Below are 27494 nucleotides of genomic sequence, written 5' to 3'. Positions count from 1 at the left end.
TCAGGTGAACAGCAGAGTGCCATGCCCAGACATAGGAGAGCAGTGCCTCTGCCCTTTTGGGGGTGCTCACTGCCCCAGACATGTCCTGATAAGGGTGAAGGAAATGCCCGAACTCCCCCAGATGATTTCTGTCCTTCCTCTCAGAGCCCCTCCCCCCCAGGGGCTGAGCCTTCTTCCTTCCTGGGCGAGGCTCCCTCCTGCTACTGTGTGCAGGGCACGTGAAGGAGCAGTGAGGGTCACAGGTAGGGCCAGCTGACTCTCCCAGGAGATTTTCAGACCTGTCACGAGGGGTTCAACGTAGCATCTTTCCATTTGGCTTTCAGAAAATCAGACCTGACAATGAGCTCTTTGAAGTCCGGGAGAAGCCTGGCCCTGAGATGCCAAACATGGCTCCTTCTGTCACAAATAACACTGACCTGACTGATGCCCGCGAGATCAATTTTGAATACCTGAAACACGTGGTTCTGAAATTCATGTCCTGTCGAGAATCTGAGGTAAAGGGCTTGTGAGTTGCCTTTTGGGTACTGAGAGCTTGGCTCATTCGTCCCAGCCTCTCCTGGCTTCCCACCAAGTCCATGTCTGTCTTCCTCTCACACGGTCTGATCTGACTGCCAGGGTGGGTACTTGGTCATTTCTACAGCTGGCACTGACCTCATTGCAGCAAACAGGGGGACTGAGAAGGGGATTGGCTCCTGGGAGGCCGTGTGGGCTGGGTGCTGAACCTGCCCCGCATTCCTCCATCCTGCTGAAGAGCAGGGGAACTGCTGTGGATGTCCTGGGAATCTTCCAGTTCCCGGAGGAAGAGATGGAGGGAAGAAAACCGGTCATTGTTGTCAGAACTGAGGAAGCCCAACTTTGCCCTCCAGTTGGGAGCAGACCCAGGAAGCACTGCCATTTAGACCTCTGACCACCCCCTCCGCCACCACCAAGGCCCATGGCAGCAAAACTTACTTTCTTACAGGCTTTTCACCTTATAAAAGCTGTGTCTGTGTTGCTGAACTTCTCGCAAGAGGAAGAGAACATGCTCAAAGAAACCCTGGAATATAAGGTAGGTCTCCGGCCTGCCGTCTGGCACTTAGAAACTGTCGTTCGCAAGCCCAGCAGCGGCAGTGGCGGGGAAGCTGGCCCACAGAGCTGCCTTGGCGGCGTCCACGGTGAACTCTTTCCCAGCGGTACGTACTGAGGACGTGCCTTATGCACACACAGCTGTGCTGTGGGCTCCACCAACAGGCTTCATGTCTTCCAAGGCATTTTCACTGATAGTCCTAACATCTGCAGGTCCAGGTCTGGTCCAGCATCCAGACCTTTAAAAAAATAAAATATTCAGGGCAGCCCGGGTGGCTCAGCGGTTTAGCACCACCTTCAGTCCAGGGTGTGGTCCTGGGGACCTGGGATCGAGTCCCACGTCGGGCTCCCTGTGTGGAGCCTGCTTCTCCCTCTGCCTGTGTCTCTGCCTCTCTCTCTCTCTCCCTGTCTCTCATGAATAAATAAATAAAATCTTAAAAAAAAAATAAAATAAATAAATAAAAGATTCAGAAAGTACCTGCCGAAGTAATAGAACAAAAAGAAATTGTTAAAGCAGAATTACCTGCATTCCCGTACCTTGTTCTTCCACTACTCTGTTTTCTTTGGTTCCCTTCACATAGTCAGAATGGGCTCCAGGCCCTGCAGGCTGGTTCCCACAACCAGCGTCTGCACCACGGAACTCACGGCAGGCCTCGGAACTCATGGCAGGCCTCGTAGGGCCTCAAGGGCCACAGGGGCGGCTCCAGGATGGGGAGGGGGTTGCCTTCAGCTTCCTCTGCACCTAATCCTGATGCTCATCTCAGGAGCCTTTCTGTTTTAAACAGATGTCTTGGTTTGGGTCCAAGCCAGCTCCCAAGGGCAGCATCCGGCCATCCATCTCCAACCCTCGGATCCCATGGTCCTAGATGGAAGTACCGACAGGCGGAGCTCCATGCAATGACACTTTTTCTGTGAAAAGAACACTGACACACCAGTCTGGGTGGGTTTTTAATCACTGTAACTGCAGTATTTTGTACAAGCGTCCAAACATTGTTTACAAGACTTAAAGGCCCCCTTCCCAACAGACTGATCTGAACTTGAGGAGGTGGCTGATCCTGTGTCATTGTGCTCACCAAACGGAAGGGTCCCGGCACTACCCACATTTCCACAGCGCTGCTAAAATTCCAGCTCTGGCCAGCACCCCTCTGCACCTGAGTCCTCTGTGTTAGCCTTAGAGCTGAAGCCATTAGCATCTGTCAGAGAAGAGGCACCTGACCCATCCTGTGGTGATGAGGCCCTTTGAAGCGGTGCCCAGCAGACCCACCTGCTTGTGCCACAGAGAGCCAACTCACTGGGGTGGCTTTCCAAAATTCCCCTTCCCTGTTAGCATGTTTGGGTTCAGATGAGATAGAAGAGGCTTTTTAACCCTTCCTCTCCAGAAAACATTATTTCACCTTGTTTCTCAAACCACCCAGAACTTGGGATGTGTACATCTTTAAGGTACTCTGGGGCCAGTGTGGATTAATGAATATGCAACTTTCTGGCAGTATCTCATTTTACTGAAAAAAACTAGCAAATATATAAAAAAAGATCCTTAGTACCAAATACACTCAATTGCCTTTTTAATGAATGTACTTGTCATGGATAGGTTGCTGGTAAACCATTTTAAACTATTTTTTATAGCTAAAGTTCTTCGCTATTATAAACATGTCTCTGTATTATAAAAATCCATTTAACTGGTGTCCCTAAAGGCAAATCAGAGCATCGGGTGGAAATTATTTCTAAGATTAGAATTCCTTTCCCTTTTAAAATTTCACTAGCATTCTGTGGTCTCTGCTTCCCTCTGAAGCAGTGGTGGTGTTTCATTTGCTTCCCTCTTAATTCTGGTAGAAGACTGAGCAAATGCTAATCACATGTCTGCTATGGTTAAGGACAGTCTGCTCCACTCAGAGGAAGCAGCAGCTGTCCCTCCCCCATCCTTGACCAAAACCTGGGAAGTGGTCTGCCTTGTATGTGGAGCTACCACCTTCCGCCCTCGCCCTCGCCCTCCCCCTGCATATTTAAGATGACACTGCATTCAGATACGGCCTCCAGACAGCCCCCAGCTGGTTACAGTGCTGGACAGCATGCAGGTGGCTCTGGTAGGGACCGGTGACAACTTGCTTTATTATTTTAGATAATCCACAGTATGGAATCCAAAGAGAGAATGTTAATTGGTTCCATTTGATATAAGTTGCACTGGTTAAATAAAAAGGTGAGTTAATAACTGGAGCTCCCAAATTTATTTTCAGTTATCCAATGATGTAAAGTTGTTTCTCAGAAATGCTTAGGGTTAAAATATACAAACTTTATCTCACAGGCAAACAAGGATTTGCAGAGCTAAAGTACTACATTTCCACAGACCTAGAAGTACCAGGGAAGGGCAGCATCCCCATCATCCCAGCTCGGCTTTCTGCCACCTGAGCAACCCATTGTCCAGTTACCTACCTCCTCCCGTGGCTCCTCCCCGCAGATGGCTTTCTTCTGCTTAGAATGTTATTTTGCATTTATCTTGTGGGGACACAAGACAGGAATTCCTTCTGTTCTATAATTTTGGCAAGAGGTAGCTTTTCCAGCTGTTCCAGGAGAATCCCCAAATCGGGTGGTTCAGGGCTTGCCCACAACAGCTGTGACCCTGTGGTGGGAGCCCCATCCCACTCTGCTGTGGCCTCTCCAGCCCCGGAGCTGGTCTCCCTCTGCCCCACCCACATCCCCCAGCAGCTGTAGGTGTAGCTGTGGGGCCAGCACTCAGCCTGGACTTGCTTCGGGAGGATTCATTCTGATTAGGCTTTCCTCCTGCATGTTGAATTTCCTTCAGCTTTAAGAGGAAGAATGGAGTAAATATTCCAAGTGATTTAATGCACTTTTACTTGTATAAAACGTTGTAAGAGACAGTATGTATAGCCTCTTTATATGAGCATTGGATTTGGATCGCTCCGTGTTGTAACTAGGAGTTGTATTATCTAAGACTGCTGTAGAAAATTCATTTGTGGTGTCACTTTTTGATTAAAGCTCTTTAATCCATATGCAACTACAGTGGGTTTTACTTGATAGTTTGGTGTATTTGACCAATGACATTTAGTACTTTGTGCCTCGTATTTAATACTCCAAGACAAACTTCATGGACTACAGAACAGACCTTCCAGTTTGGTGAGCAGAGGTGTGGGGACAGCGGCTTGTGGGTTGGTGAGCAGAGAGCTGGGGAGGGCTGCATGCTCAGAGCCTGGAAGCTCCGTGTCCTTCCCCTTTACACTCCCCAGTGCATCTCTTCCATCTGGCTGCTCCTAAGTATATCCTTTTATGAAAAACCAGTAACCTAGTAAGTACCAGAAGGGGGATAAGACAACTCTAGAACACTTGTCTTTCAGAAAGCATCCCCCAGTTTAGGTAAATCTATGTGATTTAATGAAGCCAGCAGCCCAGTGGTACTTCCCAGGAATGGTGGGGTTTCTGCAGAGGAATTGGAAGGATTGTGTCACTTGGGTCCATGTCTTATCTCCAAGGCCCACATCAGTGGGGCCCTTTAAGAGGATATAAACTGGGACACTTGGGTGGCTCAGCAGTTGAGCGTCATCGGCCCAGGGTATGATCCTGGAGTCCCGAGATCAAGTCCCGCATGGGGCTCCCTGTGGGGAGCCTGCTTCTCCCTCTGCCTGTGTCTCTGCCCCTCTCTCTCGCATGAATAAATAAATAAAATCTAAAAAAAAAAAAAAAGAGGATGCAAAGTGCAGTTCCATGTGCTGAAAAGGTCAGAAAAACATCTTTGCTCTTCAGAGAAGCTGGCTGTTGGTGGCTAGAAAACACAATGTTTCTTCTGTATTTAAACTTGTCAGCGTCTCGGTAAGTGTTCCTGCCACACAGCCCAAGCCAGGGCCAGGAGGTGGTGACCAGGCCCTTCTGGGGTACACTCCCAAAAGATACCAAGTGTAGTCACACAGACTAAAGACTTTTAAAGCCTAGATCAATTATTGAATGTTTGGCACTTTATTAAATAAGCTCCAAAATTACATACAAATCAAGGGAGTAAAACCAATAGTTACTTGGCAAAATCTGTCTGCTTAGCAGCCAGTAGCACTGCGCCCAGGCCTGAGGTACCGGTGTGGTAGGAGGGCGGTGGGACGCTCCACAGGGGCACATCCACCCCCCACATCAGTTTCTCACTCACCACCATCCGGTTCAGTACTCACTTTACATACAGGAAACACACCACGGAGTACATACTAATAAGCCAAGAGCTTTATTGATGCAGCAGGCACTTTACAATGAACCCAAGAGAGCCCGTCTTCTCTGGGAAAACGGGATGTCTGTACAAACCCTCAGTTTTACTACTTCAAAAAAAACAAGCTCTCCCTTTTACCACAGCCCTTGGATCTGTATGTGCCCAATCATCCCTCCCCCATTTGAAATAGGCAGAGCACACAGGTACACCCGACCAACGCTGGCCAGCCACTCCAGTAGACAGTTACAATGTCAGTTCTGTGTTACTCATGGACAAAGGCATAGACTATCAGATCCTGCAAAGGATTTAGGAAACAATTTCTCCCTCCACCTCGAAAATAAAATACACTTCAGCGGATGCATGTCCTGAAATAGTTTAGTTGGGAGTTCCTAGGAAGATGGTCCATTGTCAATCCCTTCTTCATCAGCCTGTGCATCCAAAATTCTTCTCAAGGGAACATGAGTCCTTTTTTTTTTTTTTTTTAAACAGTCTTTCTTGCTGTAAGAACTCTTATAATGGAGCCTAGTCCTCCTACTGCTAATGCCTGTGGGGGCAGGAAAAGGAAAGGAGTCAAATGAAACCTGGCTGGCCAAGGGGTAGCCCGGCTTGCCAGGGGAGATGGGACTGGCACCCCCGGACCTAGGTCCCACCATGTCACCGATCCTCTGGAAATGGGTTCCTGCAAGAGCAGTTAGGAGGTAGCAAGAGAGCCCACATCCTAAGCACGGAGCTGGAGCCAAGGCTCCTGAAGTGCTGCTGGCTCCCAGTAGCAAAACTGGGCTTGGGAACATGGTTACCAAGCACACACACACACAGCACAGCTCCCCCCAAGCCTCCCTTCTGACGCTGTTTCCAGGCTGCCCTCACTACCCTGGACACTTAAGATATGAGCCCATTCCAGCTGCCTCCCCAGGCCCTCCTTAGAAACGTCAGTGCGGCTCAGCACCAGGGACCAAACGGTCTGGCCTCCACACCATGCAGAGGGCTTGCTCAGTTCCGAGTAGCACAGCCACTAGACCCTCCCCAAGCCCAGGCGAGTTCACCTTCCAGCTGAGCAGGCCCAGCACACCCAGCAACAGGACCAAAGGCCACCAGAAGAGCCTAGCACCGAGGCTGCCCAAGTAGCTGACCCCTCAAAACTCAAAAAAGCCTTCTGGAAGGACGCAGTGTTAGTACTAGCCTGGTCTGCTATAATGATGAGCAAGCTTCCTGTACCTCTACAGGGCTGGGGGACGTTGGCACACAGGCAGGACATAGGCTAGAGGAAATGCCTTGCTCTTGTATCGACCTGAGCAAAGGACAGGCACAGCTTTTTGTGCCTCAGGTGGCTGAAGGCCCTATTTGGTGAAAGCCAGGCTTCTGCCATTGCCTGCTCTGGCCTAGTGAGGATGAGGCCAGAGCAGGAAGCTCCCAGCAGCAGCTGGGGGCTCAGCCTGCGTTCCCGAGACCCTCCCCAACCACCATCTCCACCAATGGGGAGCAGCTGCCTTTGCTGACGCAAAGAGAGTATTCTAAGCCCTAGCCACAAGCAAGCCTGCCTCCCTCCCACCTGGGACTCCCTGTCTATCTCACCATGCAAGTCACCTGTGCCCAGGACACGCCTGGCATAAATCAGCAGCTAAAGCAATTCCAATTACCAAAGCCAGTGAACCCTACCAGGTGCTTCTATGGAAGAAGTGAGTGAACAGAGTCGTCCTAGACTGCTGTTCATGGAGCCCCTTACTCTCTCATGCCTCTCAGACTGTCCTCTGGCCTGTGCACGTGAACCCCAGGGTGGGGGCAGGTCAGCAGGCCACCTGTGTGGGCGGTACATTCACATACCTTTTCGTGCCACTGGAGTAGCACAGCGCTGCTGTTTTCTGTGGGCTTCTCAAACCCTTTATAAATGTACTTCATTAGCAAGTCAATGCCGTTTCTGTCCAGCGACTGCACAGCCTGCTCAATCTCACTGCTCTTGAAGTTGGTAAGCACCTTCAGCACCACGCCCTGGGCTCGTTCCTGTGAAGGAGAAGGAGGCAGCGATGCCCAGGGCCAAAGCCCAGGCACAGGAATGCCCCACCAACTGGTCAGAATTCTCAGAAACACTGACCAATTTCTGACTTGTCTGGCTGCTTGCAAAATAAGTGTGCTCAAATCCTCTCATTTATTTACATGTCAACATATCCCTTCTTTATGCTCAGAAATTCTTCCACTAATCTGGGGGAGAGTGAGTGGTTTACTGGGGAGAAACCTGCCTCTATGACATGGGCCGGGCCTCAGATGCCACCAGATCACAGCTGTTTTCTTAACACGTCTATTTTCTTCACAGGTGTAAGAAAAGCTGCAGCCTCCCTCTGCACTCACCCCAGTAACACGGGGGCCATTTCCCCCCACCAAGGAGGTGCAACCGCTGCTGACACCACCATGCTGTCACAAGATGGCAAAACCCCAGCTTCAGAGAGACCCCTCTCCCTGAACCCAAGTTCAGACAGCTTCTACGCAGCTGTGATGCAGTAAGCATCTTCTCCCCTTCTTTTTAAAAGGCAGGAAATATTGACTGAAAATCCTTATGCAAATAAAGCCTATTCAAAAACCTTTAAAGCAGAAACACTGCTAAGTCCCATGTGGCAAGCTAATTTAGAGTTTTGCTAAGCAGTAAGGGCTGGGCCAACTTCTCACCCCCATGAGGCCCTAGGGAGGAGTGAATGTTTCTTTGGGGAGCTTTTACTATAAACATAGACAGTTTTGATGTCAGGAGTGCCAGGAGGCTTCTATGGAAGCACTGCCCAGTGCCAACTCACTCTCTTGGTAGATCCTCACTGAGGTGGACGCAAAACAGACGCTGTCTGGAGCCCCAGGGAGCCCTCAGCTGCGGACACAGACAATCACAGCCCTGGTGCGAGCACCACCCAGCAAAGCGGCAGCATGATCCCCTTTACCTTCACAGCTTGATTCTTGGTGTTGACGGGAGAGTTCCGCAAGGCTGCATGGAATGCCCGAAGCATGTCCCCTGTGCATCACCACCAGTTAAGGATGGCTCGGCTCAAGCATGTCCACGCTTCTATTAATGAACTCATTTCAAAAACAGCTCAAAGGAGAAGAGTCAAATGACATTCACATCCACCACCATCCCACACACACACTTCATTGCAGCTTCCAGGTGGCCACAGCCCATTTAGAGAGTAGCCTATAGCCTTCCTGAGCCACACAAAGAATAGAGAGCACCTCTGCCAATTGTGCAAGTCCCTCGTTCTGCTGCCCCCAAAACACATTTGGACACTTCTCCCCTACCATGGAAGGCAGAAGCAAAGCAAGTGCCCTCTGGGGGTGACCTGCAATAGAATCTGACTGAGCTCACTTGCACTTGCTTGGTACTGGGCACCATGTCTGCCCTGCTGTGTCCTCACAATGATGTGAGACTATCCCTCTCACATTCTCATTCTCAAAAAGGAAGAACAAAGGCACAAATGGAGGTCTCCTCTTTATCCACTGTTTCATTGGTTAAGCTGCTAAAGAAATTAAGATGTGCTAAAACTTCTATCTTCCAAGACCTATCCAGGTCTGTGAGGTCCCAACTACTAAGAGGGAGATTTATTCATTTAAAAGCTTTTTCCCAAAATATAAGCCAAGCCTCCCCTCTCCCCTCAACCTTAGTTGCAATCTTGACACATTCTTTGCCGAGTTCTGAATACACAGCACTCAAAAGAAAATGACAATCTGGGTTAGGTCCCCAAAGGTGACACCTATTTTAAACTGAATTACATCAGCCAACTTTCATTTCCTCATCTACAACACTGGCTTCAGCCAAAAAGCTTCAAAAATAGAATAAGGAATGGCTTCTGCCCAAACAGGTCTCTACTCCTGTTTGTGCAGTAAATCCTACGTGTGAACAGACAAAGCCACCGGAGCAAAGCCCAGACTCATCTTCCCTAATACGGGCTCCATCTTGACTAAGCTGGGCCCACACCACCCAGGAGCCACTCCTGCTGAGCTCCCAGCTCCCTGCTGGGCCCTGATGCACCTTCCACAATGGAGGCAGCCCACTCCTTGTATCTGCTGGCTTTGGAATTCCTTTTCCTCAGCCAGACAAGGGCCAGTCTGGTGTCAGCCACTGATAACTTCTACCTTGGAACTGTTTTCTGATTTGGCGTTCCAGAGCAATTAATTAACAGAGACTCGGGAGTTTAAAATAAGTGTAGGCTGGCTCTCTTCACTAACCAGTATGGCTGGAAAACAAAATCATTCAAGAGATGGATGGGGAGGGGCAGGTGAACTAGTCTGCAGGGGCAAAGAGTCACTGCTTTAGTTACCTCTGTACCAAGCAATCACTATAAGTGTTGATGGATACAGAGCCTTTACCAGCTTGGGGGATATCTGGGGAAAAGGGAATGCATAGCATTTATCAAGGTGGCCTCCGTGCTCAGCTCACAGAACAGGCTGTGGAGGCTACAGACCACTGCCCCTCGTCTCCTCTAGATCAGAATTTCTCAACCACAGCACTGACATTTTAGACCACACAACTGATGTGAGGTCTGCATGACATGGTGTTTAGCAGCATTGTGATAATCAAAATATCTCCAAACAATGCCAAATTTCTTCAGGGGGGGGAAAAAGTGCAAAAATGTTCAAAACCACTGCTTTGGACAGATCCCTAGTCCTGAGGACCAGAAGGTTCTTCAGTGAGGAAAAAAAGGAATGAATATTTAAAAAATCCCTACAAGGTTTCAGCTCCTGTTCCAGGTGCTTTCACATGTCATCTCAATACTTCAAACAACTCTCATTTGAAAGGCGATGCATTTGAGACTCAGAGAAAGGAAACGACCTGCCAAAGTCACAAAGCTAAGCTGTCTAGCTGGCCTTCAAACCCAGGTATACCCAACTCCAGAGCCAAGCTTTTTCTACAATCCCCTGCTGTCCCTCTACCCACATACCCCAGCTACATGTCTAGGACAGTTGCTGTGTGCCCAGCACTGTGAAGCTTCTGCAATGTTGTTGTGATGCTCCCATGGAAGCTGTAAGGCCATGGTTCCCCTCCTTTTCACAGAAAAGGATGCTGAGGTTCAGTTAGGGTATGAGGTCATAGCACATAGAGTGAAGTCTGCGTGGATACACGGCCCATGTTCTAGTTCATCTGTCTGAATTCCTACCATGACTGGATTGCCTATCGAAGGCAGTAAGAAAGGCCTTCTCCTCCCTACCTTCCCCCACTCCAACCAATCAATCTCTATCTTCACTCCTCTGGTCTCTATTCTAAGACTGCTAAAAGCCTGTTCTACAGTTTAAGTCAGTGATCTAATATTAAGTCCAATAACTGGTACATGGTAGGGACTCAGTAAATACCAGTTCCTTCTTCCTCCCTCCCTGGGCTCCACAATTGCCAGGATCTCAGTTCTCACCTGCTAACCTCCTTTTCCCCAATCCCAAGAGATATACTGTCCATGGTAACAAGGCTTCTGACACTGTCACTAGTGGAGAAACTGCCACCAACTGGATGTGCTAAACCTAGGCCTCCAAGCAGCCTCAAGGAACCAATCACTAGTCCGAGGGCGTACCAAGAGATGACCTTCAACAAGTCCCTGCAGCACCAGGACCAAGACAGCAGATAACCAGACCTTGTTCTCCCCATCTGTGGATGGTACTGGGCCAGAAGCCTGACGTTGGAGCCTTCTTGGTACTGCCTGCCCATGAGCCAGGTCCTGCACCAGAATGCAGAATCAATCTTCCCTCACGAGGGTCATCCTCATGACCCCATTTCACCAAAGGGGTAAATAAGATGATCCTGATAGCACAGAAAATACAAGTTTGAATCCTCACCTTTGAAAATACATTCCTGTTCAAACAAAGAAAGTCTGAAGGTTTTTGTTTCAAAGGCACATTGGCGGAACACTGCAGGACTCCTCCCTAAGGTAGTCCATGGGCCTGACTTCCCAAGCTGAGTCAACTGATTAAACACCCAGAACCTGATTTATATACACATGAGCCTCCAACCCTGCCCTGGCAAGTGTGGGGGAGGGGTAGGCACTTCCCGTAACACCATTTGAATAAAGAAAAATCCTTCCTGTGAGAGTAAGTCAGTTTCCTGTGCTCAAACTGCTAAGGGACTAAGCGGCTGTGACAACCACCTCTATTTTTAATCTTGTTTTCTAAATGCTTGCTTTCTGTGGCCACAAGAATAGTCACTTCCAGTCATGAGGCTCTACTTTTACATTTCACTTGATGCTGTCTGGTTTTTCTTAGCTCTAAACTACTAGTCTTTCCCCACTGCTTCCTGCACAAGAAGGCTATTTCGGGGAAGGAGCCAAAAGTCACTTGTGGAACGTGGCTAAGACATCAGGGTCCACAGCCCAAGGTGTTCACAGGAAACAAAACAGGTGAAAAAGAGTGGCATGAAGTTGGAGGGTCAGACTGGTGCTGGGGTGGGAGATGCACAATCTCTCACCTTAGGGCTGGACTAAGCCTGCAGCCCTCCTTCTCCCTTGGGTCCTTCCTACCCCTCAGCCATCCCCCCACCTAACTTCGTAGGGTGACTGTGCCCGGGAGCCGTCTAAGGCAGCCCAATTACTTAGCGGGACTCCCCTCGGCCCCTCCCGCCCATCTGGCGCGAGAATGGCCCCATTTCCTGCAAGGGAGGGATGGAGTGAGGGGGAGCCCAAGGAACGGTCAGTCTCAGGGGACGAGGAGACAGAAGGGGAGTAAAGAGGCCAGGCCCCGCGGAGGAGTGGAGGGGCCTGCGGGGCTGCAGGTGCGTCGGGACTGCTTCTGCGGCTGGCGAGCCGGCGGGTCCAGCCGGGTCTAGGGGCCGCGCTCCTGAAGGAGGCTCCGAAGGCCGGAGCCCGGACAAGGGGACTGGAGCGGCCGCGTCAGAGAGAAGGGAGGATACATGCACTGAGGGAACCTGAGAGGAGCCGGATCGGAAGGCACTTGGGAAACGGACCTCAGGGGCCCGGGAAGTAGAGGGGTAGGGAGGCCGGCCTGAGGGACCCCCGGGCCGCTGCGCTGGGTAAGGATATTGCCGCAGAAGGCCATCCACCTCGCTAGGGTCCGGGCCTGGCTCGGCCGCCGCCGCCGCCGCCTCCTCCTGTTCGTCCACGAATTTGTTCTCGTCAAACTCGTCGATGTCCACCCGACGGAAGCGCGAGGACAGCGTGTTCCGGGCCATGGCGGGGACTCGGCGCCCGCTCAGCCGGCTCCGCTCCGGGTCCGACCTCGGATCTACTCCGCTCGGAACCGGCTCAGGATCGGGGGCGGGAAGCGGCCGCCCGGCGCCTCCTCCAGCTCCTCCGCGCGCAGACGCCGCCGCCCGCCCACTTCCGCGCTATGCCGGAACCGGAAGTGTCGGCGGGCAGGAGGGGCGGAGCCTGCTGGCGGCGGGGTTGGAAGCGTCGGAGAATCCCCTTGTTAGTTACTACCCCGATAGCGCTCAGTCGGGCTCTCAGCTTCGGGGAACCTCATTCTTGCCATCTGAGCAGCGGGCACTACGTCCCCTCTCAGGCCTAGCATCGTGGACGCCATAACTGTGCTCGGCTTCCTTTCTGAACCCGAGGAGACCCTGGCCCTGCAAGGGGCCTGCGCGGACTCGGCCGCGGAAGCGGGGTGGAGCCATCACTGCCCAGACTGAGGCGGCACGGGCACCCCCGCAAGTGTCATGATCACCTGACCTGGCAGGTGGGGGGCGAGGAGAGAAAGATGACCCTGAAGTCACCATCCTGACTTAAAAGGCGAGGTCCTGGAGGCTAAGAAGTCATTTCCGGCTGGAGAGGCATATCCTGGTGGGAAGCTGAATCACCTAAGTATGAGATGGGAAAAGACGGGATCAGGGTGACGAAGGGTAGGGGCAAGAACGACTCTGTGGTTCCAGGACCGAGTGCCTGGGCAGTGGCCTGCGGGATTCTGTTAATAGGCCTTAACCATGGGATGCTTGGGTAGCTCAGCGGTCGAGCGTCCGCCTTCCGCTCAAGGCCTGAACCCGGAGTACCAGGAACCAGCCCCACACCACATCGGCCCCTTGCTGTGAGCCTGCTTCTCCCTCTGCCTATGTCTCTGCCACTCTGTGTATCTCTCATGAATAAATAAATTAAAATCTTTATTAAAAAATCGGCCTTAACCTTAGATTAAATTGGATCTTTGTTTTCATATAATTTTCCTTTTTAAAAAGATTTTAAGTAATCTCTACCCCCATCATGGGGCTGGAATTTACAATCCCAGGATAAAGAGTCACATGGTGTACAGCCAGCCAGCCAGGTCCCCTGAATTGTACTCTTTTTAATAAAGGCCAAGGCTTAATGAAATAGGACTCGTTTTTATTGTTTCAAATACTTCTCATTGAATTGTGTCTACAGATCAAAAAATTATTGCCAGATTATGATGCTACCTAATTTTGGGTGCTAAAGATACAGACTTAGGCAGCCCTGGTGGTCCAGCGGTTTAGCGCCGCCTTCAGCCCAGGGCGTGATCCTGGAGACCCGGGATCCAGTCCCACGTTGGGCTCTCTTCATGGAGCCTGCTTCTCCCTCTGCCTATGTCTCTGCCTCTCTCTCTCCCTCTGTGCGTCTCATGAATAAATAAATAAAATCACTTTTTAAAAATTTAAAAATAAAGATACTCATGCTGGGAAGTAGGTGCTGAATAAAAGTCTCAGGGTCCTGGAAATAGGCAAAGCCCACTTGCCCTTCAGCTCCATTCCTTGAAAGAAATGGAAATTTTTGTGACCCAGGCAGGCCACAAGACAGCAGAGATATCAGAACTTCCTGGTCAGAAGAAACTTTAAACCAGAAATAACCCATTTTACAAGTAAGGAAATAGCGCCCGAATAGACTGGTGAATGAAATAATGGCCCTGCTTGACTGTGAATCTCCTGGTCACGAAGGCAGAATTTTAAAAGTCTATACTATGTCAGGGATGACCGCATGCTGAGGGTATAAAACCATGCAGTGCCTGGCAGTACCTTAGATAAAGTGGTCAAGAGATGTCCCTGAGGAGGTGACACTGATCAAGGACCTGAAGAAGTGAAGGAGGAAGCCAAGCAAAGGCCCAGAGACAGAGCAGGCTTGGTATATTCCAGAAACAGGCCATACTAAAGTACAAGAGTGAGAAGAGATGAGATGGAAGGGAGGAGTGGAGGGGTGGTGGAGGTTTTGTAGGTTGAGGAAAGGATGTAGTCTATCTCGTGGGACAACACTGGAAATTCTGGGCAGTGACATGAGCTGACTTAAGTTTGAAAAGGATCCATCTAACAGCCATCTTGAGAACAGATGGGAATAAGAATTAAAAGGTGATGTAAAAGGTGACACCAGAGCACCTGGGTGGCTCAGTGATTAAGCATCTTCCTTTGGCTCAGGTCATGATCCCGGGGTCCTGGGATCAAATCCCACATCGGGCTCACTGTAGTGAGCCTGCTTCTCCTTCTGACTATGTCTTTGCCTCTCTCTCTGTGTCTCTCATGAATAAATAAAATATTTTTTTAATAAATAAAATATTTTTTTAAAAAATAAAAGGTGACAGCCTTTTATTTCCTGGTTGGTGACACCAGGAAAGCCTGGTGTCACCAACAGCCTAGGTGACAGGTAATGGTAGCTCAGGCTAGGAGGTGCCAATAGGAATGGTGGGAAGATGTTGGGTTATTCTGAAAGTAGAGGCTGCAGAATTTGCTGGTGTGTTGCATGTGACATGTAAGAAACGAGTCACAGGGCAGCCCCAGTGGCGCAGTGGTTTAGCACCGCCTGCAGCCCGGGGTGTGATCCTGGAGACCCAGGATCGAGTCCCACATCGGGCTCCTTGCATGGAGCCTGCTTCTCCCTCTGTCTGTGTCTCTGCGCCTCTCTCTCTCTCTCTCTCTCTCTCTCTGTGTCTCTCATGAATAAATAAATAAAATCTTAAAAAAGAAACAAGAGTCACAGATAACTTCAAATTTCAGAAAGATGTACACAACCATTAGCTCTAAAGAACTTTAAACATTTGGAAAATATGACAGCAAAGTACCTGTGCACTATTCAACTTCCTTTTAAGACTAACCCATGACAAAATAGTCCTCTGTCCTCTCTTCCCCGTACGCATTCACTTCTTGGAAGCCTGCCTCACCATGGTCTGCAGTAATGCTCATTAATTCATTCAGCCAACAAGCATCCATGTGTTGGGCCTGGAGACTAGATAAATCAAGGCAGGTGTCAGCCACGGTTCTACCAGGGAACTTCCAGGCTGGTTGCAAAGACAGACATATAAACGTTTTAATTCAGCATATTTGGAGCTAAAGAGAGGATTGCACAGAAAGCTTGGGATATGGGGGACTTGACTGGCTCAGTCAGGACACTACTCTTGACCTTAGGGTTGTGAGTTTGAGCCCCATGATGGATGTAGAGATTATTAAAAATAAATAAATAAATGACAACAAAACAAAAACAGCTTGGGACAAAAGGGAGGTAGTATCCCAGTTTAGTCCAAAGCTAAGGCCCATTGATAGAACTCCATAAAGGAATGGAAGAAGGCACCCTTGAACCTGACAGCAACAAGGGGGCAACTAGCCTTTAACTATTACTCCAAGAGGTATTGGTGCATCTTCTTTAATCTTGGAAAGCCTGAACACCTTCCCTGCTTTGTGAATTCTTCTTTAACTTTTAGGGCCCAAATCAAGTGTTCATTCCACTGGGAACATTAATACCAATGAAATTTTGACTGTTACACATTAGCTCTTCTGCTAAGAGTTTTCCATGTTCCTAATCCTCAAAAATACCCATTTCACAAGTGAGAAAACTGAGACTCAGAGAGGGGAAGGGATCCGCCAAGATGTCTCAGCGAGCACGAGGCAGCGGAGCAAGAATTTGAAACCGGGACGGGTTCACTAAAAAAAGGCCCTGAAAGCTCTTTCCCCTCCCACATGCTGCCTCCACTAGAACGTTTATGGAGTTGGGAGTATAGCTGTCTGATCCCGCCTCTTCCTGCCCACTTCGTGTTTTAAATAACTCCATAGCAGAAGCCTTGTGGATTATCTCTGAAAATCCTCAACCCTCATCCCCTCCACCACTAGCGCCTAGTGGCGCCCAGCTCAGAACAGTCGACTGAGCATCCTGCACAGGTCTGCCGAATGAATGAATGAACGAGTAAATGACTGAATGGACGAATTCGAGTCCTCACTGTGCCATCTCCGGGAAGCTGCCGGTCACCCCGGGCCTCGGTTTCCCCAAGTGCTCTGCTCAGGAGGTGAAGCCGAGCCGAGCAGAAGCAGGTGCGGGGCTCCGGCTCCTCAGGGCGGGGCTAGGTACCAAGGTACTCCCGGCGGGCGTCAGGGGCGGGGCTAGGGCTCCGTCGCCGCGGCGCCATTGGCCGCGCCCGCCACCACCCGGCAGTAGTTTGGAGGTCAGCCCCGCCCCCTTCCTCTTTCTCTCGGCCTCTTTCCGGCGGTGGTAGCAGCGGATTGTGCCGACATGGTGAGGACCGTGGAATCGGGTGCCATCCGCCCGCTGGGGGGCTCGGGGCCTGGGGTGGGGAGCTCGAGGTGAGCACTGGGGTTCCATCTGCCAGCCAGGGCTGTAAGGAGCCGTGAGGAGGGGACTTGCGTCGACACGGCGGGTCACCGGCTCTCTGCCCGGGGCCGGGAGAGGTGAGGCCGCGCTGCCGGCGCCTCCCGTCTTCCCGTCTGCGGAATGGGGTAGCGGCCCAGCGTTGTGGCCGACCACCTGGGCGAGGGCAGGCCCGCCGGTCCTCGGTTACCCTGCCCAACGCGCGGCCTAGGGCAGTGATGAGGGGTCCCCAGTGCGCCATTCTCTGGGACTGGGCACGACGCAGGCGGAGGGGAGGATGGCCGCTGCGCGGGGAGGCGGCCTGTCCAATGTTTGACTCACACCTGTTCTTGCGCTCAGGCTAAGATTAAGGCTCGAGATCTTCGCGGCAAGAAGAAGGAAGAGCTGCTTAAACAGCTGGAAGACCTGAAGGTGGAGCTGTCCCAGCTGCGCGTCGCCAAAGTGACAGGCGGCGCGGCCTCCAAGCTCTCTAAGATGTGAGTGAGGGGCGTCCGAACTCCGCTTCTTTGGGTATGGGGGACACCTGTGCATCGAAAGTATGTGTGCATTTCCGAAGTTGGATAAAGGAAGCGTTCGATTAAGTGCCAATTTAACGGGCCGTGGGTGGGAATGTCATGCCCTCCCCAGCCACCCTCTCCAGGCTCCCCTGCTCGCATCCAGCCGCATGGGATACCCGCTGTGTGATTTGCCTCTTACTTGCCTTGGACCATTTTGTCCTTTTGCCCGGGGTGCGCTTGCTTAGCTTCTCTCTGACTGGAGAAAGAACTGCTCGTACTGAAGACCCTTTTTCACGCTAACTTGAAAACTAACTGGACTCTTCCCCCCGCTCCCCCCGCCCCCAATACTTGATTTTTTTTTTTCCCCTCAACTTCCCTCACTTGGTAGATGGGTGCCTTTGTGCCCACGCCTCACTTGAGTTGTAGTTAATTTATTGATTTACGTGGATCAAGAATCAGGACTTGTGAAAGGGACATGGTTTTGGAGTCCGTCGAACTGGGCCAATTTTGCCACATCCTACCTGATGGGTGGGCTGACTCAACACTGAGAGCAGTTGTGGAGTTTTTTCCTCTTTTACAAAATGGGCCCCCAACAACTGACCTGTGGTGCTGGGAGGGGGTTGGATGAGTTGGAGAACACACAAGTTGAAGCTTCAAGAGTAGGTTTACCAGCTGTCTACTCAGTGGCCCTCCCTCATCCCCCACCATGCTACCCATTCAATATGACTACAAATCGCTTCTTCCCAGCCTGTTCCTATGGTCATCCAATCCCCAATGCCTTTCTTTCTCTCTCTTTTTTTTTTTAAGATTTTATTTATTCATGATAGAGAGGCAGAGACACAGGCAGAGGGAGAAGCAGGCTCCACTCCAGGAAGCCCGACATGAGACTCCATCCTGGGTCTCCAGGATCACGCCCTGGGCCGAAGGGGGCGCTAAACCGCTGAGCCACCCAGGGATCCCCGCCCCAATGCCTTCCTACTTCTCAAATATCTTGTTTCTCTCTCCCCAAGTGGCCCTCCTGTCCAAGAGACGAGGAACTGGCCACACATGCTGCCTACATTAAAAATGCAGGCCTTCAACCACCATAGCCATACATGGCCAGAGGTTATTGTACAGAACAGCACAGACAGGGAGCATCTCTATCACCACGAAGTCTATTGCACAGCACAAACACAGAGCAGAGGCCTCACTTTTACCGCCCCGAGTGGTGCCTGGTAGGGGGTACACTCAGTGGAAGACAATTCTTCCAGACTAGCACTCTGCATGGTCCTAGACCCTAATCAAAGATTTTCAAACCCAATTTTCAGAAAAAGGTTCCCACACACAAATATACACAAACCCAGGGGTGGCAGGGCCTCAGGTCAAGCTTAATCAGCTTGTGGCATGATTTCCCGCAGTCTGCTTATTCATGCTGGCACTGGTTAGGTCCTTATAGCTCAGGATATATAGCATGGGGTGGAAGATCTTTCCTGATCTGCCCTCCACTTCTGCTCAGTATGAATACTTCACAGCTTCTCAGCCCTTTCCCGTCCCCACTCGTGGGGTACCCATCTCTTAGAATCTTCGGGCCTTACCCCCAGAACACCTTCCTCTTGGACTGGGTTAGGCAACTCTTGGGTGAATACAGATGAGCTGGAGAGGAATACCCCTGTCTTATGACATCTGGGTCAGGTTCTGAATAAGATGACTTGGGGGAGGGTGGCTTTGTATGTCTCCACCACCTTCACAATGTGTCTGTTTTGTAGCCGAGTTGTTCGCAAATCCATCGCCCGTGTTCTCACTGTCATCAACCAGACACAGAAAGAGAACCTCAGGAAATTCTACAAGGTATGTCTGGACTGGGGGAGTTGGAGGGATGCTTAGCTGCAGGGTGCAAAGTTCCAGCCCTCCTTTGGCCAGAAGGGTAGTATGGAGATCTTCTAGGGTACATGGGACTGGGCTTTCCAGAGCCTTCCCAGCTTATAAATGGGTTTGCTTCTTTTTTTTTTTTTTTTAATGGGTTTGCTTTTTTTTTTTAATTTTTAATTTTTTTATTTTTTAAATTGGTTTGCTTCTTAAGCAGCATCTTGCCACTAGCAAGTCCTGCAGACTGCACTTTCTCAGGAAATCAACAGTGTGGGGAGAGTCTGGCTGGAGCCTTGGTTTTTGAATCCAGTTTCACTAGCTGAGTGAGTTTGGGCAGTCTGTGAGGATTAACTTCCAGTGTTTTAGTTTTCTTATTAGCACTGTGTCATTTTCAAGCAACTCATATTCTCATTTTTCTGGGTGTAGAGAGGTTATGTTGCCCAGAGTCACCCACAGGTAATGGAGTGATTGAGTCTGCATTCCAAACCATATCTTGGAGAGGGGGTGGATTGAGTGCTCCTGGGAGACTTCCATAGGTGTCTGGCCCCTCAGCTTAGGTGCGGGGTCTTGTCCTTTTTTTTTTTTTTTTTTTTTTTTTTTAATTTATTTATGATAGTCACAGAGAGAGAGAGAGAGAGAGGCAGAGACACAGGCAGAGGGAGAAGCAGGCTCCATGCACCGGGAGCCCGACGTGGGATTCGATCCCGGGTCTCCAGGATCGCGCCCTGGGCCAAAGGCAGGCGCCAAACCGCTGCGCCACCCAGGGATCCCGGGTCTTGTCCTTAATATTGGTGTTATCAGGGCTTAAGCAGTGAAGCAGAACCACTAGGAGACTTTATATGTGTGTATACGTGTATACGTGCATTTGATTCATTACAAAGAAGTCACCTCTGTGACGGAGGAGGGGGCTAGCTAATATAATAAGCAAATCCAAAATCAGGCCTCAGAGAACATCACGTGCGGGCTGGAACCCACATGGCACAGCTTGAAGTTGCTGTTCTCAGGTGGGATTTCTTGGGGAGAGCCTCCGCTCTGCATTAAAGACCTTTAAGCTGATTGAATCAAGCCTCAAATTACCCGGTATAGTCTCGCTTAATGTCAATTGATTAGGGGCTTTGAGTACATCTGCAAAATGGCTTCACATCAACATCCGAGTTGCTGGGTATTTTGTGGGTTTTTTTTTTTTTTTTTTTTTTTTTAAGATTTATTTATTTATTCAGAGAGAGAAAGGCAGAGACACAGGCAGAGAGAGAAGCAGGCTCCATGCGGGGAGCCCGACGTGGGACTTGATCCTGGGTCTCCAGGATCATGCCCCGAGCTGCAGGCAGCACTAAACCGCTGCGCCACCAGGGCTGCCCCAAGTTGGTGTTTGAAGAGCTGGAGGCTTTGACATGTCAAAGCCATCATGGTGTGCCTGGGCTAGCTACCTGGGGGGACACTAGTGTGTATTGTTGGGAGGGGGTGCTGCTGCTGCTACCCCTGGGTTTGTATACATTTGTGTGTGGGAACCTTTTTCTGAAAATTGGGTTTGAAAATCTTTGATCAGGGTCTAGGACCATGCAGAGTGCTAGTCTGGAAGAATTGTCTTCCACTGAGTGTACCCCCTACCAGGCACCACTCGGGCGGTAAAAGTGAGGCCTCTGCTCTGTGTTTGTGCTGTGCAATAGACTTCGTGGTGATAGAGATGCGCCCTGTCTGTGCTGTTCTGTACAGTAACCTCTGGCCACGTATGGCTATGGTGGTTGAAGGCCTGGATTTTTAATGTAGGCAGCATGTGTGGCCAGTTCCTCGTCTGTTGGACAGCAGAGCTCTGAGGGCTTAGTAAACTTGAAAAGATGAGCCCCTGACCTGTGCTGCGGACAACAGGGATGCGGTGGACAGAGACTCATGTTTCCAAACTCACATCTTAAGAGTTCACCCTCATCTGCAGTTTGTAATTTTCTGCCCTGAGGCTGTTACCTCCCTTATCTCCCCCAGCCCTGCCCTGTGCGCCCCCCCCCCACCCCCCCGGAGCTATTGGCATTTCTCCAGAACGCACCATGCCCCTCAGCAGCTTAGTTCCAGCCTCAGGGGCTTCCTTAGCTGCCACCATAGCTCCTAACCCCTGGTGCTCAGACTCCCCCTGCTCTTCCATCCATCACCCAGGGTAAGAAGTACAAGCCCCTGGATCTGCGGCCCAAGAAGACTCGTGCCATGCGCCGCCGGCTAAACAAGCATGAGGAAAATCTGAAGACCAAGAAGCAGCAGCGGAAGGAGCGGCTGTACCCTCTGCGGAAGTATGCGGTCAAAGCCTGAGCGCTGGCGTTAATAAAACACAAACCACCTGGCTGGCACTGCTTTCTGTTTGCGGGTGTTTCAACTAACCATGCTGGGAGGTCAGCTGCTCTACCCTGGTTGTAGTTACCGGGGGCGTGGTGGGTGTCAGCAGACCGCCTGCAGCTGCCGACCACCTGGCCACGGGGATCTGCCGAGTGCTCAGGTGTGGTTGCTTCAGACCTGTGATGTGGAGCTGCCCTCACTGTCCCTGCAGGACTTTATTCTGCCAGGTCGCATGTGCCCTGGGCAGGGAGAGACCGGCTTGAGACCCGAGAGCCCGTTGTGGTGGTGGTAGATCTCAGAGGCGCTGGGGGATTTGATCATGCGGTGGACTTGGTATCTTGCCTGATCAGCAACTCCATAGACACCAAGAGTTTCCCATCTGGGGTGAAGGCACAGGCATGGGCCACATCCAAGACTCCCTGCCAAAAGTATTTCACTGGGCTCTGGGGTGTAAATCCTGCCTTGCCGCCACCCTTCCCTGACAGGCCTTTTAATACATCCTTGGGTGCTATGCCCACAGGCCTTACCTTCAGGGCCTCAATGCATTTTCCTGTGTTGCAGTCCCAGACTTTGACCTGGAAATAAAAACAAGAAGGGTTGGTTAGACCTCCCCCCACAAGTCTGGCATCCTTGAAATCCTTTTGGGGGGAGTCCTAGCCAACCTCAATGTCTTGGTTTGGGTTTTGTTGTCTGCAAGGTATATTTAACATACCCAGCATAAAATCTGATGCAAAAATTACATGCAGTGCAATTTCCTTATCCCTGAAGCCGTGATGATTCTTAGAAATGCCAATGCCAGGGGCACCAGGATGGTGCAGTTAGGTGTGACTCTTGGTTTTAGCTCCCATCGTGAGTTTGAGCCCTGCATGGGGCTCTGTGTTCAGTGGGGAGTCGGCTTGAGATTCATCCCCTCTGCCCCTCCCTGCTTGCACACACTCTTTCTCCAAAAAATGTGAGTAGGCGCCTGGGTGGCTCAGTGTGTTGTGTCTCCCCTTGGCCCAGGTCATGATCCCAGGGTCCTGGGATTGAGCCCCACACCAGGCTCCCTGCTAGCAGGGAATCTGCTGCTTCTGCCTCTCCTCCTGGCTCGTGCTCTCAAAATCTTAAAGTTTTTTTTTTTTTTTTTTTTAAAGGATTAGAGGCAGAGGGAGAAGCAGGCTCCATGCAGGGAGCCCGATGCGGGACTCGATCCAGGGACTCAGATCACACCCTGGGCCGAAGGTAGGCACTAAACCGCTGAGCCACCCAGGCGTCCCAAAAAAGTTTTGTTTTTTTTTTTTTCTTTAATGTCCATGCCACTAGCTTTTGGACCAGCATAGACCTTAGTGCCAGGTGCTAGGTTCAGAAGTGGTTGGCACCAGGGTTCTGCCCTTGGCACCTTCCTATTTAGGGCAAATAGGATGTGGATATTTCTAGACTGCTGAAGGCTCTGGTAAAGAAAGATGTTGGGATAGGAGTTTGCCAGGAGGATGGGCCTGGTAGAGTGGGCTTACCATATGGGAGTTGCCAGCGCTGGCCAGCTGTGTGACCCATCAGGGGAGAAAGCTATGCTCTTCTCCCAGGTAATATGGCCTTTGAGCTAAACAAGCAGGCTTCTGGTAGAGGGCTTCCAGATGTGGATAGTTTTATCCCAGAAGCCTGAAAAGCAGACAGCTTTAAGGCCTAAGGCCATGGGTTTGGAGCCAGCAGGGGGCCAGCCTGGAACCCAGGGCAGCCCAGCTCACCAGGAGGCCAGATGCTGAGTAGCACAGGCAGCTGATGTTGCCACTGTGGCCTTCCAGCTCTTGGTGGAAGATCACTGGTGTCGCCATCCACAGGTCCCAGATGCTGATAGTGGAATCACAGGAGCCAGTGGCCTGTAGATATCTGCCATGAGCATGAACCGGCCTGTCTGTGCCCACCTTTGTGGTTCCTAGGCTGGCCAGACTGAGAAAGCAGGCATTCTGAACCCTGCTGAATTCCCCATCTTACAGATGAGGGGACAGGCTCAGAATAACAGAGTCACCCATTCAAGGTCTGGAATTCCAACCATGGCTCAGCCCTAAGTGGGAAAATGGATGTGGGCTCCAGGTTCCTTGAGGTAGGGCTGAACAGAGGCAGTGTGGCTCACCAGAGTCTGAGTTGGGTGCGAAGTCACTGCTCTGGACTGAGTCTCGGTGCCCTCCTAAGTGGTGCAGCATCTGGCCGGACTGCAGGAGAGAGCCCTGAGCTTTGGAGGGCAGTCCAGAGGTCTTGTAGTGCCAGGTTCTAGGCCCAGACAGGTCAGCTCAAGCCCTCCTTGTGGGCTGCCTGGGTAATACGACAACCCTGGGTCTGGGGAGACTACCTGGACCTTGAGAGGAGGACAATACTAGTTGTGTGAACCTCACGGGCAGATGGATTGCCAGATGTGGGCATGGGCAGTGGGAAAGATGAACCGACCTTTCTGGGGCCACTGTTGGGAGTGGAGGGTGTCCCCTCCCGACCCCAGGTTCTGCTTTGGCCGCCCTTCCACGAACCTGCACCTCCCAGAGCATCACCCACTTGTCCCAGCCACCTGATGCCAGCTGCTTTGAGTCAGGGCTGAAGCTGACCGTCCCCACACTCCGCTGGTGACCTGCAGATACCGGGTCGGAGAGGGGGCAAGGTGGAACAGGACACAGCAAGGTCTAGAAGGGAACCCAAGCCTGGCTGCTTGGCTCCAGTCCCATCCAGGTTACCCTTTAAGACATGCAGACACTTAGCTTCTGCTATATCCCATAGGCGATGGTACAATCACAGGAGGTGGTGGCAGAAAGGCGGCCATCAGGGGAGAAGCGACAGAATTTTACAGGACCTGGGTAAGCAGCCGTGGTCATGGAAGAGGGTGCTGCCCTCCCCTTCCAGCCCTTGCTGGTGGACCCCTGCTAATTTCTGCAGCCTTACCACCTGCCTCTCCACCTCACTCCTTTATAACCCTCTCACCCTTCAGCCACCTGGCAAGCTGAGTTTCCGTGGTTCAACCCTAATTTGCCCATTTGTAGAATCAACACCGAAAGCGAATGCAGGCGCATCCCAGAAACTTTCTGAGAGCCCATCCTGGGTTCATTGCCTCCTTTGAGCCTCCCCAGCCCTACAATTCCCGTATTAATAGCATTAGTCAATCTGCCTTGTAATTACCAGATTTTTTTCTTGTCTCATTATATAATTACAGTATACTGAGCCCCTTACTGGGTGCTAGGCACTCTGCTTGCATAATCTTGTCCCACAGGGTAGCAACTATCCCTATTCTAAAGAGAAGGAAATAGAGGCTCAGACAGGTAACATGACTTCCGATAACAGAAAAGTGGTTAAACAGGGATGCCTAGGTAGCTCAGTGGTTGAGCCTGTGCCTTCCACTCAGGGCGTCATCCCGGGGCCAGGGATAAGTCCCACCTCAGGCTCCCCAGAGGGAGCCTGCTTCTCTCTGCCTATGTCTCTGCCTCTCTCTCTGTCTTTTATGAATAGAGAGAAAATCTTAAAAAAAAAAAAAAATGGTTAAGCATAGATGAACCTTAAGGACATTATGCCAAGTGAAATAGGTCACAAAAAGCACAAAAAGGAATACTGTATGATTCCACTTACACAAGGTACTTACAGTAAATTCATTGATATAAAGAATTGTGGTTGCCAGGGGGTGGGGGACAGAAGGAATGGGGAGTCTAATGGGTATAGAGTTTCCATTTTGCAAGATGAAGAGTTCAGAGACTAGTTGCATAATGAACATACTTTACTGAACTGTGTACATTTAAAAATGGTTAAGACGGTAAATATGTGTATTTTTTTTTTTAAGATTTGTTTATTCATTCAGAGAGAGAGAGGCAGAGACACAGGCAGAGGGAGAAGCAGGCTCCATGCAGGAAGTCCAATGTGGGACTCGATCCTGAGTCTCCAGGATCACAACCTGGGCTGCAGGCGGCGCTAAACCGCTGTGCCACTGGGGCTGACCAAATATGTGTATTTTTAAACAATTTTTAAAACAGTAGTAGGATTGGGGCACCTTGCTGGCTCAATCAGTAGAGCATGCGACTCTGGATCTCAGGGTCATGAGTTCGAGCCCCATGTTGGGTGTAGAGATTCCTCTAAAAAATGAAAAAATAGGGGATCCCTGGGTGGCTCAGTGGTTTAGTGCCTGCCTTCGGCCCGGGGCATGATCCTGGGGTCCTGAGATCAAGTCCTGCATCGGGCTCCCTGCATGGAACCGGCTTCTCCCTTTGCCTGTGTCTCTGCCTCTCTCTCTCTGTGTCTCTCATGAATGAATGAATAAAATCTTTTAAAAAATAAAAAAATAAAAACTAGTAGGATCTGAGTCTGTCTGAGTCCAAGGCCCCAGGAACCAGGTCCTGTGTCTTTGCCCTCCTGCTCAGCCCTGGCCAGGCTGTCTTGCTCAAATGCCCAGCTCAGATGTCAGAGGTCACTGTGATAGGCTCTGCAGAGTGCCAGATAGAACCATGGGCTTCTGTCTCCACATCCAGCCCAAGGAACCCCGCCTGTGTGGCCACTTAGCCTCCACAGCAGCCGCCCACTCTGGGTCTCCCAGCCATACACACCGCCATCTTCAGAGGCCGTGAGCAGCCTCTGGCCTTCTGGAGAGAAGGCGGAGGAGTTGACCTGGAAGGGGAACACAAAAGTAGTTCCATCCTGGGGTGGGAAACACTTGTGTGCTCATCTCTGACCCGACTGTAGGACCAGCCCTAAACACTGCCCTGGGAAGCTGGGTTGGAGCTTGAACTTTCAGGCCTCACCATAAAACCAGAGCCCAGAATGAAGGAACCACTCTTACAGTCAGAGGCAAGAACTTGGAGTCCTGTCGGGAATCCTGTAAAACCTGAGCCCGAAGGTCAGAACCCTCACTGAAGGTGGGGGCTGGAGCCTTCTCTAGAAACAGCCTGGCACCCCAGGGCCAAGAGACCATTCTAGAGCTGGAACCCAGAACTAGCAGTTCAAGATCTACTCTCATCCCCGAGTTCACTCTAAAGCCAAGGTCACACGAACACTGGGGTCAGCCAGGAGTTTGAGCCCTCTCTGGAACCGGGGCTCAGACCCCGTGGCCTGTTCTGGCGCTGGGCGCCAGAGAATCAGGAATCACGCTGGTCCCAAAGCCAGGAGCCTGGAGTCGGCAGAGCCCGGCAGGACCTCCCCTCCCCGCGATGCCGGCCGAAGAATTTCACTCTCCCCACGGCCAGCGGCCCCGGAGCCCCGCGGTTCATGGGCCCCAGACCGCCGGCGCGGCGGGCTACCTCCTGGGCGGGCGCTGGTGCCGCCCGCCGGCCCCCGACTCGGGACCGCAGACGCAGTGAAGAGGTCGTGTACGAGCGGTCTCCATGGCAACCGGGGCGGGGCGCGCAGCCGCCCTGGGATCTCTGGGAAGCCACGAGGAGAGACAGGTTGAGAGAGACGGTTCTCAGCCCCCGGGCGCCGGGGCCGCGGCGGGCAGAACCCGCGACGTCCAGGAGAAGGGGCTTCCCGCCGGGCTGCTGCAAGCCGGGCCTCCGGCAGTTCCCACCGCGCGGCCCGACGACGCCGCTCGCGGCGGCCGCTAGAGGGCAGGCCAGCCACACAGCGCGCCTGCCGCAACCTGCGCGGGGGCCGAGCGTTCTCCCAGGGCTTCCAGACCCCTTTGGGAGAAGTCGGTTTACCTCTGCGCACGATGGGGTGGTTCATGCCTGCTCCCCGGAACTCCGGGCTTGAGCCAGGAGCAAGGCCATGAGAGCGCTGGAACGGATAACCCAGCTCTGTCCTCCGGGATGTAGGGGAGCCAGAGGTAGTGTGTAAAGCACAGGGCATTAGAAAGTGGGGTCACTATTGTTAACATCCTGGCGGGACAAAAGGTGGCATCGGAGAATGTGGAGGTGGTGGGAGGAGGCCCAGGGACTGCCCAGTTCCTTGTTGGATAATTGAAACTGAAACCAAACAAGGACAGGACTTGGTTTCTTTTTCTTTTTTTTTTTTTTAAGAATTGTATTTATTTATTCATGAAGACACAGAGAGAGAGAGAGAGAGAGAGAGAGAGAGAGAGAGACAGGCAGAGGGAGAAGCAGGCTCCATGCAGGGAGCCGGACGTGGGACTCGATGCCGGGT

General features: G+C 51.4%; 4 protein-coding genes across 4 annotated transcripts in view; 2 read left to right on the top strand and 2 right to left on the bottom strand.

Annotated features, from left to right (window-relative positions):
* GOLGA1 (golgin A1) overlaps positions 1-4075 on the top strand; it is a 46400-nt gene extending 42325 nt beyond the window's left edge. Inside the window, exons 19-21 of the mRNA XM_041724839.1 lie at positions 324-494; positions 962-1048; positions 1851-4075. Of these exons, the coding sequence (XP_041580773.1) occupies positions 324-494; positions 962-1048; positions 1851-1931 (339 nt within the window). The 3' untranslated portion in view covers positions 1932-4075. The remainder of the gene's footprint in view (positions 1-323; positions 495-961; positions 1049-1850) is intronic.
* A 1183-nt stretch (positions 4076-5258) lies between these two features.
* On the bottom strand, positions 5259-12553 carry ARPC5L (actin related protein 2/3 complex subunit 5 like). Its single transcript, XM_041726633.1, has 4 exons — positions 12253-12553; positions 8182-8254; positions 7085-7261; positions 5259-5807 (listed from the first exon to the last, which is right to left on the bottom strand). The coding sequence occupies exons 1-4, from the start codon at positions 12399-12401 to the stop codon at positions 5745-5747; spliced, it is 462 nt and encodes a 153-aa protein (XP_041582567.1). The 5' UTR covers positions 12402-12553; the 3' UTR covers positions 5259-5744.
* A 4032-nt stretch (positions 12554-16585) lies between these two features.
* Positions 16586-21430, top strand: RPL35 (ribosomal protein L35). Its single transcript, XM_041725641.1, has 4 exons — positions 16586-16662; positions 17095-17231; positions 18998-19079; positions 21243-21430. The coding sequence occupies exons 1-4, from the start codon at positions 16660-16662 to the stop codon at positions 21390-21392; spliced, it is 372 nt and encodes a 123-aa protein (XP_041581575.1). The 5' UTR covers positions 16586-16659; the 3' UTR covers positions 21393-21430.
* A 157-nt stretch (positions 21431-21587) lies between these two features.
* On the bottom strand, positions 21588-27200 carry WDR38 (WD repeat domain 38). The gene is given in 13 exon segments (XM_041725193.1): positions 21588-21773; positions 21776-21835; positions 21944-21991; positions 22910-22945; positions 22948-23054; positions 23122-23272; positions 23504-23605; positions 23915-24012; positions 24116-24163; positions 24166-24231; positions 25904-26069; positions 26197-26386; positions 26503-27200. Coding segments are annotated over 13 exon segments (1956 nt in total).
* Between the last annotated feature and the right edge of the window lie 294 nt (positions 27201-27494).

The sequence above is a fragment of the Vulpes lagopus genome, chromosome 12, assembly GCF_018345385.1.
Source record: "Vulpes lagopus strain Blue_001 chromosome 12, ASM1834538v1, whole genome shotgun sequence".
NCBI lineage: Eukaryota > Metazoa > Chordata > Mammalia > Carnivora > Canidae > Vulpes > Vulpes lagopus.
The sequence above is the reverse complement of the archived record's forward strand: the minus strand, read 5'-3'. Positions and strand labels throughout refer to the sequence as shown.